This window comes from Asterias rubens, chromosome 13, assembly GCF_902459465.1.
Source record: "Asterias rubens chromosome 13, eAstRub1.3, whole genome shotgun sequence".
Classification (NCBI taxonomy): Eukaryota; Metazoa; Echinodermata; class Asteroidea; order Forcipulatida; family Asteriidae; genus Asterias; species Asterias rubens.
The window spans coordinates 8,560,377-8,579,106 of record NC_047074.1 but is presented as its reverse complement, the minus strand read 5'-3'; the positions used below and the strand labels follow the sequence as shown (position 1 = coordinate 8,579,106).

The 18,730-nt window shown below is 39.2% G+C and overlaps 2 protein-coding genes across 2 annotated transcripts in view; both read right to left on the bottom strand.

Moving 5' to 3' along the window:
- Positions 1-90, bottom strand: part of LOC117298354 — a 19,220-nt gene extending 19,130 nt beyond the window's left edge. The window contains exon 1 of the mRNA XM_033781563.1: positions 31-90. The gene's annotated coding sequence lies outside the window, so the exon portion shown is untranslated. The remainder of the gene's footprint in view (positions 1-30) is intronic.
- The window catches only part of LOC117298689, a 19,115-nt gene extending 428 nt beyond the window's left edge, over positions 1-18,687 (bottom strand). Inside the window, exons 1-5 of the mRNA XM_033782007.1 lie at positions 18,456-18,687; positions 17,970-18,085; positions 3,626-4,543; positions 2,621-2,767; positions 31-1,745 (exon numbers count right to left, since the gene is read on the bottom strand). Coding sequence (XP_033637898.1) covers positions 31-1,745; positions 2,621-2,767; positions 3,626-4,543; positions 17,970-18,056 — 2,867 coding nt within the window. The 5' untranslated portion in view covers positions 18,057-18,085; positions 18,456-18,687. The remainder of the gene's footprint in view (positions 1-30; positions 1,746-2,620; positions 2,768-3,625; positions 4,544-17,969; positions 18,086-18,455) is intronic.
- Between the last annotated feature and the right edge of the window lie 43 nt (positions 18,688-18,730).

Genomic DNA, 18,730 nt, shown 5'->3' with positions numbered 1-18,730 from the left:
GTCATGACCAAACAAATCTTTCCAACTTACCGAGAGTGCAGATCGATGACTCCTTTGGGCGCATACGGTTTCAGTAGGTCACAGATGTAGCTTGTGCTTTGGATACTCGAGATCAAGTGCTTCACAATGAGCTTCATTCCTGAATCCGGCAGGGTCATTTGTGCTCTTTTGGGATGGCCGAACACTATTTCTAGAAGTCGATCTTGATATTTTTTCTCCATAATAAAACCCAAAGTCACTACATCTAGCTGCTCAACAAAATCTGAAAGCTCACTAAACCACTGGATTGAGTGCACAGTACTTAGGAATGTGTAGATGCATTGCACTACTTGTGCTGGTTGCAATCCACTTTGAAGTTGTTTCTCGAACATGGTTCCAGTCAGTCTCTGAAGGTCTTCCAGACTTAACCATTTGGTTATCCACTGCATGGAAACGACTTCCAAATTTAAGTCAATGCCCTCCTGTGTGTCTTTCTGCTCCAGCATTTTGTGCAAGACCTTGAGAAGACTGTCTGAAAGTTGATGATCTTGATATGTTGTCCAGAAGCCTGTACCATAAAGCAAACTTCTCATAAACATATTTGCATCGGTTGACCACTCTCGACTGTGAGAGAGTGAATCCAGGACAAGTTCTTTTCCAAGCAAATGCATTCTGCTAACATCTGTTTCAGCAACCTCTTTCCAGATGCTATGGATATCTTCTGGTTTCATCGACTGCATGCGTCTTTGGAGTGCATCCTTCACCCAGCTTCTGTATCCATTGTCATCCTGGAAGATATGAGCATGCTCCGGTTTTTTCAGAACTTGCAGGAGAAGCTTTACATCTGCAATGCTCTGAAACACCAAACTGAGAAGCCTTTCATCCTCCTTGCAACCAAAGTGTTTGAAGCAGGCAGACATGAATTCTTCTTCGTTACCTGCTAGTTCAGCTGTTTGAGGCACACGAGGCCATCTGTGACGCAAGGAACACAACTCTGTTGCAGTCGAGGCAGGGTACGTGTAAAAGACAAGCTGCAGCCAACTTCCTTTGAGAACTTGTATGGAACTTCTTACTATTTCCATGAGGCAACCTGATACAACTTTGTTGTGCTGCTTCTCTAGCGATGGAAGAATGGCATCTTTACAGTTTTGAAAAGCTTTAAGGATGGTAGTTGCTACCTTTGTCAAGCTTGGCATTGCATGAAACGTAAAAATGCCCAGTAGACTTGCAAGAAAGATAATCTGAGCATCTGTGTTACCCACACTATCAATAAGGCTTAAAATGTGTGACTGAACATTCTTCAGGAAGTTCTTGTTTCGAATGTCAATTGCCAACTTGTCAAGCTTTTTTGCGCCATCATTGAAAAGATGTTGTGTTAAGTTTTCCTTATTTACTAACATGCGTAGCTCCAGTTTATAATGTGTGTGTCCAATTATCTCCTGTATTACTGATAAGTTGTGGTTGAATATATCCTCATGCACAGTTGAATCTATCGTTCTGTTGCCTTGCTCGGTGGTGGGAATTGATCTCCAAAACCTACCCTCTTGAATATTCATATACTTGTATGTGTATTTTGGCTTTTCTGGCAAGTGTATATCAATCTTGCCCTTCCACCAGGTTTTATTGAAAAACGGTTCAGTGACCTTGCTCTGTGTCATTAAAAATGTCTGTGTGTGAACGCTCACGTCAGAACCTTCTTCTTGGATAACCAGCTGCATTTCTTTGACGTTTTCAGCCTCAAGAAGGATACAGAAGCTATGGGACACCTGTGTACAAAAATAAAGAGAATAGGTTGACATTTCCTACAGTTAACAAATCAAGCTTGAAAAGTTATGAGAGTGTCACTTTACAGTAGTTTTTTTATCACTTGCAAGTGTTTCTTTAAGGCAGGATACACAGTTGGTAGTTGTCAAAGACAAGTTTCCTCACTTGGTGTATCCCAACATAAATGCATACAATAACAAACCTGAGATAAGTTGGGCTCATTTAGCCATTGCATTTGGCCTTTTGCAATCAATTGTGTGCTTCCACATACCCGAGTTCATACACGAGACCTTTCTCGGATTCAAGTTTATTTTTGTTCTCTGTATGACCAACTGATGATAGCCTCTAGAATTTTTTTTTTTTAGGCAATCTTTCGGTTTGGGCTCCAGTTGGTTCTCTTTCTTCATCTGTGTTGTATTTGCTCTTGCTGTAATTTTTGATATTTTACCAATAAGCATTATTGTAATTTTTGTATGCCTAGGTAAACAATTATAAATATTACGTAAATTACATTTTGAAGTTATGAATTCTGAGGCCCAATTATGTAGCACCTTGTAATGGTTTACAAAGTGCTACGGTGCATATGAGCAGCCACAGCCAGGAACACAGGGCGAACCTCTTCTCTGTTCAATAAGTGCGCTGGATTCTTTTACATGTGTTACACATCACATGGAACAAACAGCTTTACGTCCCATGCGAAGGTTGAAGCAATGGTTAAGTGTCTTGCTTAAGGAAACAAGTGTCACGGCTGGGGATTCGAACCCACACTCTGCTGATTAGAAACACCAGAGTTTGAATTCGGTGCTCTTAACCGCTCGGCCACGACACTTCCACTTAAGAGGTGAAGAAAAAAATTGGTGAATGAAGAAAAAATTACCCAATTTTCTGCACTCTCTTCTGTACAGGGAGTCTCTTGATGTGTAACTTCATCTTGAGCACTGTCAGCTGTCCCCTCCATGGCTCTCGAAGGATCATGCACAAGGTCGTTTTCAGATGACAATGGATCATTGGTTTGATTTTTCAGCTGCAAAGAGAATCACAATTGCGCACTCGTAAAATTTTAAATTAGTATGGGGTGTCTGTATCTGCAAGCAATTTTGAATCCTTGATTTTGATAGGTTGATCGATAGCAACTAGTTATTTACATTGCACAGCACATATGAATAGCTTTTTTAACTTCAAGTTTTAAATTTTGCTTTCCAAACACAGTCGAAAGATAGTTGAAAGTACAATACACTGTCTTTTATCATATTGATGCATTTCTTTTTGCAACAAAAAATTGGTACATGAAACAAATTAAATCAATAAAGATACTTTTTGGAAACAATTTTCCAAACATGTACTGTAGGTCTACATTAGATAATTCTGTTGTATTCTGAATGTTTTCTACTTCATTAAAACAGGTGATGTTCATAAAACGCTATCTTGCTTAAAGGCAGTGGACACTACTGGTAACTACTCAAAATAATCATTAGCATAAAACGTTACTTGGTAACGAGTAATGGGGAGAGATTGGTTGTATAAAACATTGTGAGAAACGGCTCCCTCTGAAGTGCCATAGTTTTCGAGAAAGAAGTAATTTTCCACGAATTTGATTTCGAGACCTGCAGGTTTAGAACTTTATGTCTCAAAATCAACCATCTAAATGCACACAACTTCGTGTGACAAGGGTGTTTTTTCTTTCATTATTATCTCTCAACTTCGACGACCAATTGAGCTCAAATTTTCACAGGTTGGTTATTTTTTGCATATGTTGAGATACACAAAGTGAGAAAACTTGTCTTTGACAATTACCAATAGTGTCCACTGCCTTTAAATTTGAACTTTATACCAAAATATAATTACTCTTAGTAAAATTCAGATAGAATGACAAATATTTTACCAATCCTTGTTTTGGAGATCGCTGATCCTTCGACTTTTCTTTCTCCTGAAGTTCTTCGATCTCAACGATGATTTTCTTGGTGGCTAGATTGAACCTATCTTGTTGTAGACGGGGGAGCAGTGTGGCTGAAACACAGTGTGAACAAGGTGCCTTGCCATACAGCTTTTTTCTTTGCTGCAGAATGTAGCTCTCATCAAACAATGGAAAACAGTAAAGCACCATATAGAGCCAGTGGAACTCTCCAATACGTTTCAGTATGGCCGGTACAAGTGATTTTAGTTTATCTTCAGATTCTTCACCCATGTCGTACTTATCAGCTTTGTAAAGACTTCCTATGAGTTTCCTGAGTTTTGAGTCTTCAATTACACGCACAATGTCCAATCTTGGGTTTAGGTAAGCAACAAGAACTGACAAAACTGTCAACTGACTGTGTGAAGTTGCCTTTTCAATGGACTGAATAATCCAGACCAACAAAACACTGTTTTTCATTTTATCTGCATAATATGGGAGGCACTTTCGCAGCTCCTTTAGTTCCTTCAGTTCCTTTCTGCCAAATGGACTAAGAAGATGCAACATTTCATTTATTTTTGTCTGGACATTTGTTTGTTTTGTGTTATAAATGTCTTGCAGATGAAAAACAAGGCCAAGGAGGTAGGAAGTTGGGAGATTTGGTAGCAGAATGTCATGGTGAACATGAAGTGGCCTAGATGGGAGCATCTGGAACTGCGGAGTCTGCTCAAACTTTTTGGGGTTAAGTGAATTTGTGCAGAATTTGTAGTAGTATGACAGTTTCGGAGGTGGCATATGTTTACATGACCAGGTGTTACAACCCTCTTTTTCCATAGGAAAACTACCCCCGTCAAAACAAAAATCAACTCGGAGCGGTTGAATCAATCCAGTATGGAGTAAGAACCTGACCTGTGGAAGCAGTAAGTAAAAAGAGTGTCAAAATGTCATATTATTCTTTAAATAAAGTGCAAAAAGTGCAAACTATTGCAAACCTCACCAATATGTGCTAAAAATAATGAATTTTAATACGAGTGCAATGTTGCAAATATTTTCATGAGTTGAAAAATTTGAATACATGTTCTTTTCAATGAGGCGAAGTCATGTTGGGTTGAACATTCCATCTTCCAACGAATGAAGAATTCTTACTGTGTACGAATGAAAAACATAACATCCAAGTAGATCTTTGTCATTTTGATTCGAGGATACAACGTTCAAAACAAACACTGTCAGCATACAATTGTTAAAAGTGACATTACACCCATTGCTTTTTGTTCAGCTTGTTTGTAGTTACAGTGTTTAAGTGCGTTCCGTACAGTACTGATTTCAGACATGCGGGCTCCGTAATGTAATATTGTTGCAGTAACTGCTGCATAATCAAAGACACGATCACATGTCTATTTAATGTCTCATTGTTTTAGATAAAAAAACTTAAACCAGTGATTAAGTCTTGAGTTTTATCTTTTCATATGAATCTACTTGTTAGAAGCAATATTTGACTTCAGTTTCAAGTCAGTACAACACCGCAATTAGGAGTTATACCATTTAATGTTTTTCATTGTTTTAGCTCATTCAACTGAAACCTGTGATTATTGAGTTTTATCTTTTCATATGAATCTACATGTAAGAAGCAATGTGTGACTTCAGTTTCAAGTCAGTACATCATTGCAATAAGGAGTTATGACCATTTAATGTTTTTCATTGTTTTTGCTCATTCAACTGAAACCTGTGGTTAATTCTTTGAGTTTTACACATTTTTTCTTTCAAGGATAAAATGCTTTATACACAGGGCGAAAGTGTAGTTACACAAGGTGCGTGTGCTGCCAAAGTGCGTTTAAAATTGTACAAGCTTAAGAGGTAATTCCCTTGTGTGCAGGGATGTACGGCCAGGTGCCGTGCACTAATACTGAGTAACTTAGGTAATTTGTTCGCGGGCAAATATGTTGGGATGACTGGGTTTTTAATTACAGTCCTCTGTGCATAAATATTGTGTGTGTTTTCAATTAGCCAATAGGGTGTTTAATAGGACAACATTGGCCAATGAATGTTTTTGTTTACCTTGCGTTGTTGGGGACACGCTAATTAACGCGGGAATAGCTTTCACTTCAAAGTCACTTTGTCACTGCCTTTCGAAGTGAAGAGGCTGTGTGAGTTTTATACTCACACAATTTAATTAATTTCCCTCCACTCCCACCCTAAAGGTCTTGTCAGTAATCTTAACTTGTCATTGCGGTATGGTGTTTTTTACGGGATTCACACAGTGTTTCTGTTTTGGGGGTTATAGTTGCAAGTAAATGTACTTTGTCAAATTATTTCTTTCACTTTGTACACCTTGTTCAAGGAACTTACACGCCCATTCGTCATATTACGTTAAAGTATTGTAACAATAAGTTGTGTTAGCGCTCTGAGGTTCCCTAGGGGCTAAGTCCGACCTCATGTCTCAAGGTGGAATTTTACAACTTAGTTAATTGATTGATGGGTTAACCTCATAGTGTAAGGTATGACTAGTTTCAATTATTGTTTTAGTGCATTCTGACTGTGTGCCCACGTGATTGGAGTCAGGTGGGCATGCAGATTAATGTTTGGCCAGGTACCAGTTAACAAATATAACATTTGTGTGCCAAATAAGTAATAGGGGCGTGGTGCCCATTAATGGTTGTGTCACGTGTACATTGGAAGAAGCCATGTTGGCCAGATTTGTTGTGGTGTGGCAATTGTTTGCCAATTAATTACTTCGGGCGTGGTGCCCAGTAATGGTTGAGGTCACGTGTTCATGGGAAGAAGAATCCAGGTACTGGGCAAATTTGATGGGTGTTATGTGGGCAGAAGAAGCCAGGTACTGGCCAAACAATTGTGGGGTCATGTGTACCCTAAGCTAATTTTATGTGTGTGACTGACTAGCCATAAGTTTTTCGGCAACCTTCACAATTTTTGTTTTGGAAATAAAACAGTTTTCAGAGGCTGTGGCAATCAATCAAAATAAAATTTGTCTGCTTGTTTTATTCGTATCTGAGTATAATCTTTTCTTATGAATCTACATGCAAGACGCAATGTTTGACTTATGAGTCAGTAGTACATCATTGCAATCAGGAGTTATGATCATTTATGTTTTTTCATTGTTTCAGCTCATTCAACTGGAACCAGTGAAAGATAGTTTGATTTTTGTTTTAACAAATTATTTCAAAACTTTTTAATTTGAGTTTGTTTCTTTTAAATCCAGATGTCAATTTTTTGAGCCTGAAAAAAAACCTTTAACATTTTTGTTATTCCAAAAACTTTAACATTTAAATTATTCCAAAAACTTACAACATCATTTGAAAACATAGCTGAAAATTACTGAAAATGACTGGCAATTGTATAACAATCTCACTTTGGCTTGTATACCAAAAACAACTCAACACAAAGACTTAAAACTTAAACCAAAAACTTTTCAAAAACTTAAAAAGGCTGGACGGCTGGACGGACGGACGGACGGATGCCGGCGGAAATTGGTATTACATAGGCTCGCAGTTACATAGGCTCGCACTGCTCTGCAGCTCGCCAAAAAGGAGGAAAAATATAAGATGGGAAGGAGAAAAGTTTCAAAAGGGAGTGGGTAATTCCCCCATTGCAGGTTCGATTTTGTCTAGTTTGTAAAATTAATAAAAAAAATTGAAACAAATGTGCCAGCTTTTCCTGGATAAAATATGTTTCACATCATTCCAGAACTCAGCGTGTTCTCCCATTTTCAAGGTGTTGCCAGTCAATTGTCATAGATAATTGAACCCTTGAATTTGAGAAACGCAATCTTTAATAATGTCACAGAAAAAACTTTTGTAAAATTAAGGGAATTGATACAGATCAGAAGTGCTAAAAAAAGGGTGTCTATTTCTCGGCTTTTAGATATTGCTTGATTTTTTATCCCCCCCCCCCCCCAAAAAAAAAAGGAAAACGCAAAAGCTCAGATTACAGTCCTGAGCATCTCTAACCATCAATTTGGTAGGAACAAATGGAGGGAGGAGACTGACAACATGCCTCACTACCCAGGTCAAAATTCCAGTTGAACCTAGTTAAACTGTGTTTAACTGGAACTAGTTGAAAACCAGTTGATAAACTAGTTAAATACAGTTAAAACCAGTAGGTTTAATATGGAAAATGGCCAGAAACCAGTTGAACCAGTTGACCCCAGTTAACTAGGTTCAACTGGAATTTTTACCTGGGTAGTGTCCTAACTTGAGCCTTTGACCTTAACATTTGACCTGTGGACTTGAACTCACCACAACTAAGATGGTAATATTTTGGGGGTATAATTACCAAACGCATGCAAGCCCTTCAAGGATAATTAATTCAATATTGAGTGTGAATGTGTTTGTTGTATTGTAATAAAGGTTGGAATGATTGCTTGGAAGTTTAGTCAAATTGCAATTGCAACACGTTGCCTTGGATCGAACGAGTTGGTCTATAAAAAGCGTTTGTAATCGTTTTTTTTTATAAAATGCATATGGTCTGAAAGAAGTTTTAAAAGTAGAATCTATGATCCACACAAGTTTGCCTCGAAATTGCGTGGTTTTCCTTTTACTGTGCGAACTAACACGGTCGGCCATAGGAGTAAAAAATTTGACAGAATACCCGGATTCACAACTTGAACATGAGGCATGGTTAAGCTGCTTTTTGTGTTTAAAAAGCTATTATGTAGTTTGGTCCTGGGCCAATGGCTTTTAAAGGAAAGAATCGCAGCGCTTACAGAATCAGGGAACTGTGCTTACGCTAAGCGTATTTTACAGCTTAGCAGGGAATGTGTTCTTCACGTAACAATTCGCATCAAAAAATTTGCTACAGTTGACTAATTGTGCTCAACTCCTGCGAAACTTTCACTGCGAAAACAGTGACTTAAAAATTTGATTTGCATTCGCAGGAAAAACCGTGCTTTACTTGTGACAAAAGTAGGCAGGGGCGACTAGTGTGCTTTAGTGTTAAAGTCGCGACTACAAATTATTATTTGAGTCGCGACTACTGTTTTTCTCTACTCCGTTATAATCGTGTCCACACATCTACTACAAAATTTGTCCCGACTACCTGTTTGGTGAACCAGTTGTGTTGTTAGTACATGAGGGGAAATCTTGTGAAACTGGTCCAATTTGACTCTGCTTCACTGCGTAAGCAAAGAATTGACACATCAGAAGCGCGGATATTATCGCTTACATAAAGCATCATTCACAGCTTAGCAGGGATATTTTTGCTTGTGCGCGGGGAAACTTATCATATGTAATCTTTGCTTTGAACTAATTGCACAGATATTTCAGCGCCTGCACAGTAAGCGGAGAATGGTGGTTGTATAATAAATGGGCAGAGTTTGGTTGAAGCAGACAGAGCCATAAAACTGGGCCGTGTTCTATAGGGGAAATTATAGCTTGACATTTTTGACAGTTTTGGTCTCTGCGACGTACACACATACAAATACATAGTCAGTTACAGACATTACGGTGCAGAAATTGTGCCATTGAAATGTCTCATAAGAGCGCCCCCTGTCGGCAGGAGTAGGAAAATAAAGGAGTATCCTACAAATCAATTATGTGTTTTTAAACACGTAAAATAATATCAAATAGAAGCTTTATAAATTGTTTAGCCTAATTCCTATCATAAATATTAAAATTTTGTATTAATTAACCACGTGACCCTCATTTGCATATTAATTAGGAAATCTTTGCAGCATCATATCTCAAGAACTTCACGGCCGACTTTTCAACTGTTTGTTGTTAAAGACTCCTTGGGGTTTGGAGATTAATTTGAAAAACTGTAACCTCAAGTTGACCTAGCTACTTCCGCGTCAACCGGAAGTGGGACAATATCTCAAGAACTATACAGCAGATTTTCAATTTCTTTTCAGTTATAAACTCCTCAAGCATAAAGAATTAACTTTGAAAAAACGTGACCTCAAATTGACCCCTACTTCCTGGTCAACCGGAAGTGGGACCATATCTCAAGAACTATACAGCAGATTTTCAAACTCTTTTCAGTTATAAACTCCTTAAACATAAAATATTAACTTTGAAAAACCGTGAACCCAAGTTGACCTCTACTTCCGGGTCAACCGGAAGTGGAACCATATCAAGAACTACACAACCGATTATCAAACTTTTCAGTCATAGACTCCTTGGGCATTCAAGATTAGTTTAAAACAACTTTGACCCAATGTTGACCTTTACTTCCGGGTCAAACGGAAGTGGGCCCATATCTCAAAAAGTACAAAGCCAATGTTCAAACTTCAGTTATAGACTCTTAGGCAATAAATATAAGCTTTGGAAAACTGTGACCCCATAATGACCTCTACTTCTTGGTCAACTGGAAGTGAGACTATATATCAAGATCTGCACAACCGATTTTTATTTTACTTTTTCAGTTATAAACTCCTTGGCATTGCAGATTAGTCTTTGGTAGCTGTGGGCCCATTTTGACCTTTACTTGCGGGTCAACCGGGAAGTGTGACCTAATATCAAGAGCTACAATACTTTTTTGAAACTTTTTTTTCAGTTATAGATTCCTTGGGCAATGAAGCAAATAATCCAAGCAAAACATCACGGAACAGCTTCGTGTTTGTTCACAAACACTTAATGTCTAGTTGGTGTTTGTTTTTAGAAGGCACATAGGCCTACGTGTGAATTTGTCTTTGTAAAAGATTGACTAGAAAACAATTCTAATTTAGGTCCTTATGTAAAGAAAGGTCAACAAATGTGTAACGTTTACAGGGTTCTCCACATGCGGTTTTGTCCGGGCGCTACCATTTTCCTTCTTAAACCGTCAAAAACAAATTCCGGGGGGGGGGGGTGGGAGTGGTGGTGAGTGGAAAAATCTCACGCATAGCTGGCCTCTGGACTTGGCATCTCTGTGCTGCAGGGTCAGGGGTGAAGAAGGTTTCAGGTCACAATATTGTGGCGGAACAGGGTGTAAGTTGAGTGTAGTGGGTGGACTGTGGCCAGTCTACTGCGCCTTTCTGCATCGCGTGGGGTCTGCGCGTTGGCTATAAAACAGGCGGCGCTGGAGGCGTGCTCTCTCTCTCTCTGCGGCTTGCTGTGTTATCTGATCTCGAAGTTTATCTCTCCACGTGTTGCTCTTGGGCTAGTCTAGCATTTAGGGATTGAGGTTACGTGTTGCTGTGTTGTCGAGGGATCAAGGATTGAACCGCCGCCCGTATAGATCGAAGAGCGAGGTAACTAATAAGTTGTGTACCGGGATTTTGGGAACGGGAGCGTGTGTTGTGTTTCCTTACGTTGGAACTGCGAATACTGAGGTCGTGTAGGGCGAATAACCGCATCTCGGGTAGAGAAAACGGTTGAGTGTAGCCCGGGGAATTCACGACTTGTATGTGGTTCGGTGAGGCACACTGTTTATCGCTGGAAGGTTCCTGGGGAATTTCCCTCCTGCTCCTGCTTAGCCTTTGTGGGTTAGAAGTTACGCCGTGTGAGGCATAGTCTGTATTTGAGAAGATTGTGTAACTTGTATGCGGTGTGAGGTTCACCTGTCACATGGGCCCAATTGTGTATAACTTGTGTATGAGGTTTAGTGCATTTATTGATTGCGTTGTCTAAGGGCCTGATATTATTATAAGGCGAGGTTATTGGGTTGTGTTGTGATTATAAACCTGTGAATTATCTATTGATTATTGTACTTGAAATAAACCATTTAATTGTGCCTTGGAACCTATGAATCCTCGTGAGGTTATTTGAGGTTTCCTAACTGCTCGTTTATAATTTGAGGTTAATCTAAGTCTAGGTGGGGGTACATCTCCACCAAACGAACCGCCCGCAGGCTTTAGCCGCCGCTCGTTATTAGTTCCCCCCTTGTGTTTGGGTAGCCGCTCACCTGAGCACCAGGGCTCATAAATATATTTTGGGGTGTGATAATTAACCCGGGGGGCCGGTGTCCCCGTCGAACAAGACCAGACTTTTTGGCCCCACCCCCCGGTCCCGCCACAATATCATAGAGAAGGTATTCATAATAAATAATTAACACTGTTCAAGTTCAAAGTTTGGTTTGGTTCTTTAAAAAAAGCGATTTTCTAAGCCCCTTTTTTAGGCAAATTATTGGAGTTACAACCTTGTTCCCAAATATCACGAAAATGGTGCTTTTGGACTTTAGCACACATCAACTCACTACCCATGGGAAAAAGGGTGAGATTGTTTGTTTGTTTGTAACAACACGAATGCCAGACAATGCATGCAATGTAGGGGTTGCAATGGGTGTTTGTCATGTAACAAATGATGAATTTGAACCTGTTAACATTTAAAGAGTCTTCTTGAAATAAAGTTATTGAATGTGTAAGTACATGTAAAGATGGTTTACAGAAGAAAGCTGCCATGAAATTTGACCTAGAAAAGAAACATTTGTACGGGTATGTTGACATACATTTAGAATCTATTGAAAATGAAAGTGCTACCAACGTTTTACTGGAGACGTTTTGGGTATGGGCTTCAGTTGAAGGAAGATGTTATATCTATCCTCTCCAGAAACATATCCAAAACCAATAAGAGAAAGGACAGGTTAGATATTCTTAAGCAAAAGGCAAAAAAAGTCAGCACTTGGCAAAAAATCTGTCAGACACACATTTTACAGATATTGAGCTAATCGTATTTCGGCGTGGTTTGAACTTCATTCCCAAACGGTCTACCATCCTACGCCATTCGAGACTGCTTTTCAGAAAAATGAGACTATGCATTTTAATGGCGGGGAAACAAAGGCAGAGCCTAATACACCCCTTCCGTATGCCATCAATACGGAATCTTCAAGTTACCTTTAACACATACCTAGAATCGTACATTGAAGGTACACTGGAGGAGATGTCCAAAAGAAAAAATTAAAATGTGCGATAAATCGACTATTAAAGCCAGTGGACACTATTAGTAATTGTCAAAGACTAGCCTTCACAGTTGATATATATATCTCAACATGCATAACATAACAAACCTGTGAAAATTTGAGCTCTCAATCGGCCATCGAACTTGCGAAATAATTATGAAAGAACAAAACACCCTTGTCACACGAAGTTGTGTGCGTATAGATGGTTGATTTCGAGACCTCAAGTTCTAAATCTGAGGTCTCGAAATCAAATTCCTGGAAAATTACTTCTTTCTTGAAAACTATGTCACTTCAAAGGGAGCCGTTTCTCACAATGTTTTATACCATCAACCTCTCCACATTACTCGTCACCAAGAAATGTTTTATGCTAATAATAATTTGGGTAATTACCAATAGTGTCCACTGCCTTTAAAAGCAGACGTCATACAAAACAAAAATTGTCATAAAACCATTTGACAAAGGCAGGGGTGTTAGCGTTCTCAATAAATCAGACTATATACACGAGGGGACTAGGCAACTATCCGGCCGCACAATAAGTTGGTTGACATGTGTAATTACAGCTGCGATCTACCAGGCTGTAACTAATCTGTTCAAAGAATGGATAACATCCAAGGAAATACTCAAGTTTCTCGACCCCCTACAACCACCAGATTTAAACACCCACCCTGTACCTACTGCTGAAGATCCATGAAAAACCTCCGGGAACACGGTTTGTCGATAGGCCGATTATCAGTGGTTGCGGGACCCCAACTCAACAAATTTAAAAATACATGGATTTTTCCTTCACAGGTTCTCCAAAGACTTGACACTTTGACATTGGACCAAGACTAGCCCTGGCGGCCTTACACTTTCGTTTTGTACTACAGTGACGTCCTGGACATCAGGGTACATTTCTGGGGCAGAAAATTTTCACAGCTTCATTACTCAAGTCTTACCTGCAAGAAAGCACCAATTTCAACAGATTCACATTCCATGGCAGCATATGTTTTTCTGCGGTGGGTTTTGATCATCATATATTCTTCACAAATCCGTCATTTTCATGAAATAATGCAGCTCCCAACGTTAAGGAATTCCAATTTTTGTTTGTACTCTCACAGTCTGCCGTGTGTACGCAAGACGCACGACGCGCAAATTTTGAATTGTGTTGTTAACTCTGTGCAGTCAAGATACGGTGACCAAGAATTCATGCGTCTAAGCTTGCATCATGCGTCTTGCACGCGAATGTACGCACGACAGACAACACTGTGAGAAAACGATCGAAACTGGAATTTGTTAATGTTGGAAGCTGCATTATTTGACGGATTTGTGAGGAAAATATGAGAACCAAAACCCACCGCAGAAAAATGTATGCCGCCATGGAATGTGAATCTGTTGAAATTAGTGGCTTGTTGCAGGCAAGATTTAAGTTATGAAGCTGTGAAATTGTTCCGCCCCAGAAACGGGCCTCAATAGTTAGGACTCTGTTCCTGTGTACAGAGAAAGAGTCCTATATAGGTCTAGACCAAGACTATCTCCTAATCACCTTGGATATTGTTTCAACGTACACAAACTGCCCACAGAAAGAGGCTATTACCTCAGTTTGTGATGCTTTGGAACGGGCAAACCCAAGGCTATACGCGCTCTACCAAAACAAACAAAAACACGCATTTTGTCTTTTGGAACTTATCAATGGTTCAAGCGGTCTTTGAGTTTAATAACACATTCTATAAACAAACGATAGGCGTGGCAATGGGTAGCGAATGCAGTCCGGAAATATGTGATATAACTCTGTTCAAATACGAAAAAGAAACAATATTCTCCCGAACAACCCCGAAATAGTGTCCTTCACGAGATATAGAGATGATGTTCTAATCATTTACAATGGCAACCGAAACAGGGCCGAGGATTTCATTAGGACGTTAAACAACTTGCATCCAATATTGAAATTCAGTTCGGAGATATCTGAACAAGTTACCTTTTTAGACCTCGTCCTTTACAAAGGAGAACGTTTTCAAAAAGAAGGGGAACTGGATACTCGAGTCCCTGCACAAGAAGCAGACACATTCCAATATCTTGCTCGAGATTCACCACACCCTTAATCAGTATTTGGCAGCGTGATTAAGGGTGAAACGACAATATACAAACGTATAAGTACACACTCAAAAGACTTTGAGGAGAAGATTAATTTCTTCAAGACTGAACTGTCAGAACGTGGATACAACACAGAAGAATTAACCTGCTTCACAAAAGTAAATGAAGACCACCGGAATTCAATGTTGGCTGCCTCACCTAATTTCAAACAACAGACTGTGTCTAATCCCCCACTCGTCTTCATCCTGCCATACTTTGCACAGATCCAGCATTCCACCCTTAAACGGGCTCTCCTAAACACTGGCACCTCTTGGAAGGGAATGCTTCTTAAAAAAATCTTCCCAGCCCCACCACTGCTGGCCTTCAAACGACATCAAACAAATAATACGATCTAGATTGCCAGACCCTACAGAAAAAGACTCGCTTAAGGAGTTAGATAAAGAAAACTTGCAAATCTTAATCAAATTGTTGGAAGAACAGCAATACTTGGCTGAATAAACACAAAGAGAAAACAAGACTCAAGCGAAAGGGGTGAGACATTAACCCAATCATATAAACGAAGCGTTGTGTAAAAACTATACCTTGCACTCATCAAACATATAACATGCCGACATTAAATTTTACGTAATCATAATTATTATTACAGATATATGACATTCCACACATTATGAAAAACTACAACATCTTACTTGGAATGTTTCTAGGCATACCATACATATGGGAAACTTCATGGAAGACGTATGCTGTTCCTCACCACACCTTTCTCCCCCCCCCCCACCACTTATCCCACACCCTTCCCTCTCTCCAATAGCCTGTCCCATAAAAGTGCTCTTTATTTTACAATGATTGTGCCTTAACTTGTACTGATATCTGAAACATTGTGAGTATGTAACGGTTTTACCTTTTCTGTTTGTCTTAATTAGGCCTTTACATACACTAACAAAGTTGTTTGATGCACCCATGTCTTGGGAAAATTACAAACAGAACTGTCTTTGTGGCTACACTGTCTTCCCTATTCAAGTATGATTTCACTCTTCTTTTCCAAACACAGTAGGTGGCATAGAGAATAGACTTGCCCTTTATAATTGTGCTGGGCTAGTCAGGGCGCTAGTTCAGGTTTGCTTTCTTGTCAGCCATGAGTTCTATGTGACCTTGACTTTAATAGCTTAATTATTAAAGTGTGAAACGTCACTTTAATCCAATATTCCATATTGATGCCAGCGGTTCCTTCTAAAAAGTCTCTGTCAGGGAGGGGGGGGGGGGAAACAGACCCTGGAGCCACTTCCATGATCTACATTTTACCTGTACATACTGTACAAATTATGCAATTCACAAAATATTTTTCCCCTCATAATATTGCAGGAAACTTGTACATTTGTAATTATTGTGATGTTTGAAATTTTGGAGATATTTTGTGGGCCTGGCTAGCCAGGGCTAAATGGGGGTACATTACCCCCCCCCCCCCCCCCAGTTTCTGGTTTTCTGGTTTTTCAAAGTATATAAAACCAGTTCATGTATGCCAGTTGGGGAAAACTAACGACTTTATATTTGACTCAACAAAATGTGCAAAAAATGTGCTATTTCACTAAAAAATGGCAGCCATTTTGTAAACGGGCACTTTCCATGTTCTTGTGAAATCCTTCCAGATAAAAATTGTTTTGCAACAGGACAACATTTTGTATAATAGCTGTTCATTTTAAAGTGTTTCTTATACATTTCTACAAACAAATAGCCGCCATCTTGAATTTTAGCTGCCATCTTGGATTTCTCGCTTGCGAACCAATATTTTTGTGAGAACATTGTTTTTTCTTGGAGAGGGCACCATTCCCTACATTTTGATGCATAAATCTCCCCTTCACCCCTGGGGCTGCAGCATTCTTCTATTTCTAGAGGACTTTTTGCCTTTCGGCCCATGGCCTAGAATGGTTTGTGGTTTGTGTAATTAGCTTATCTAATTGAGCATGAATAGTTTGCGCAATTTGCCGATAGAAAGGAGTAGTGTGCGCAATATGCCGATAGATACGGAATAATTCGCGCAATTTGAAAACAGTGCAACTTAACATGGTCATGAGGGACTTTGAATGAGGAAAAGGGGGATTCCAATTCAATGGGACAACTTGGATTTCGCATTCGAAAAAATAATCGAGAAACAAAAATAATTAATTTTGTGTGGAAATTTGTTTGTGGACAAAAAGTGTTTAAAAATTCATCAAAGACCTCTTCAGTATCTTTCAAACTCACATTATGTACACAGTAGCTGGTAAAATGTGGACGTCTGTCAGATATTTCCCCCTTATAGATAAATTTCCTTATTATAACAATTATGTCAGCATACCTCACAAACAAATACTAAAAAAAATAATCCACTTTGTCCACAAATGTTTCAGCAAAAACAACTTTTCTTGGAAACAGATTTTTTTTTCGGGCCGCTATTCCATTATCATAGTTTTTAGGGGGGTGAGCTTTGAAAACTGTAATTTCTTTTTTATTTCAGGACACAATTTCCTTTTGTCATCAGCCATATCTTTAGCATTTAGATGTCAACCATAGAAAGTATTGCCAAGATTATTTTTATAAGTTCGAACACTAGCAGTAAAGTAGGCCTCATGTTTTGTGCATTCTAAATATTGTTTGTAAACCGACCGATGAATTATATATTGAACATCTCATTATTTATATAAAAATAATTATGATTTACAAGTTATGAATTGTATTTTTATCAATCAAGGTTCCTAATAATATATGAAAATTGAACTATCAAAAAACAACTATCTTCTAAAAAAAATTAGGCAATCCCCTACTTGCTCCAACACTGCACATATTCTTAAACTTAAATTATAGTCAACACAAAGGATCAACCATGACAGCTTCCGGATGCAACGCAAGTACTTGACTTTGTTTCTAGACTGTGTTTTTAGACTTGGTTCAGCCAGTAACAGTGATCTTGGTTTAGGATCAGAGTTATAATGCATGGAACAGCGCCCTCTTGTCAATGCAGACCAAAATAACTATGACCTCAGACTTGAATCACGTAACAAGCTGGGAGTTTCGTGCTAGGGGAATTTCCCGATGAGCAATCGACTAGTATGGGACGCGCACACGGCAAATTACAACAAAAATTGAGAAAAACAAACTTAATAAATAATGATCGACTTCGCTTTCATGTTTTGATTATTTTACAACTTAATTAAAATTCTAGACTAGGCTAAATTAAGTATCAATCTCTATTACACTTACTATCAACCGTTTGAATGTGTCTCTTTTCTGATCCCAACGGAATAAGTGGAAAATCTAGGTTCTACAGTCACTGTCAGTGTTCAAATATTCCACAGCTGTCAATATTCGACCCATGGTGAAGAAACCAGTTACCGTAGTTGACATTTATATTTAGACAACTATAGTCATAACTAATAAAAGAACGAAGTTGTAAGCTTACCCCTCTCTCTGAAGCGGTTTGAGACACCGGGTGTGTCGAGCCCGAGCCAGGGCCCTGGGCCTGGCTTTGGCCCCGGTTCGATGCCATGATCAACGATTACACAGGGTCGACCGGTCCTGTTCATGCAATTGACACACACAAAAATGACGTTAATTGAAGACGAAGACGGTAAATAACAACACTAAAATCAAATCATGGAGAAATACTACGCTACGTCCATGGAGCTCCACGGTACGTCGAATGGTCAAATGGAGATATAGAATTGATACTAGAATTACAATCAGTCAACGAGCTCGTCGTACGCCATTGATTGTAAATACTTTACGACCTTTTGAAAACATAGCAAAACGTCCTCTGATAATGATATTTATTTGAGCTTCCTTGTTCGTTATGAAATTAGGTTGTCGGAAATACAACACTAGTGCACTACTGGTGCAAGAAGTTGCAACAACTTTACGAAGCTATATTTCTACCTCTATGATTTACCTTTGGAATGTTGAAGAGGCAACTCGCTAGATCAAGAGTGTGTTGGGCAGGATTTGAAGACCGAATCCCAGAGTGTTCTTGAAACCATGAAGCACTGACACACTGCTGGGTAGTAATCGATGATTTGGGTAGTGTAGCCCGGCCACGTTGGCTTCAATTCGCCCTGTGCTCTGCTCTGATCCACGGCGAGCAATCGAAGGCTAGCTCACAACATGCACAAACTACTCACAACCAGAAGCTTGTATGTACTGCAGTGCAGGGCGCGCGATAACTCC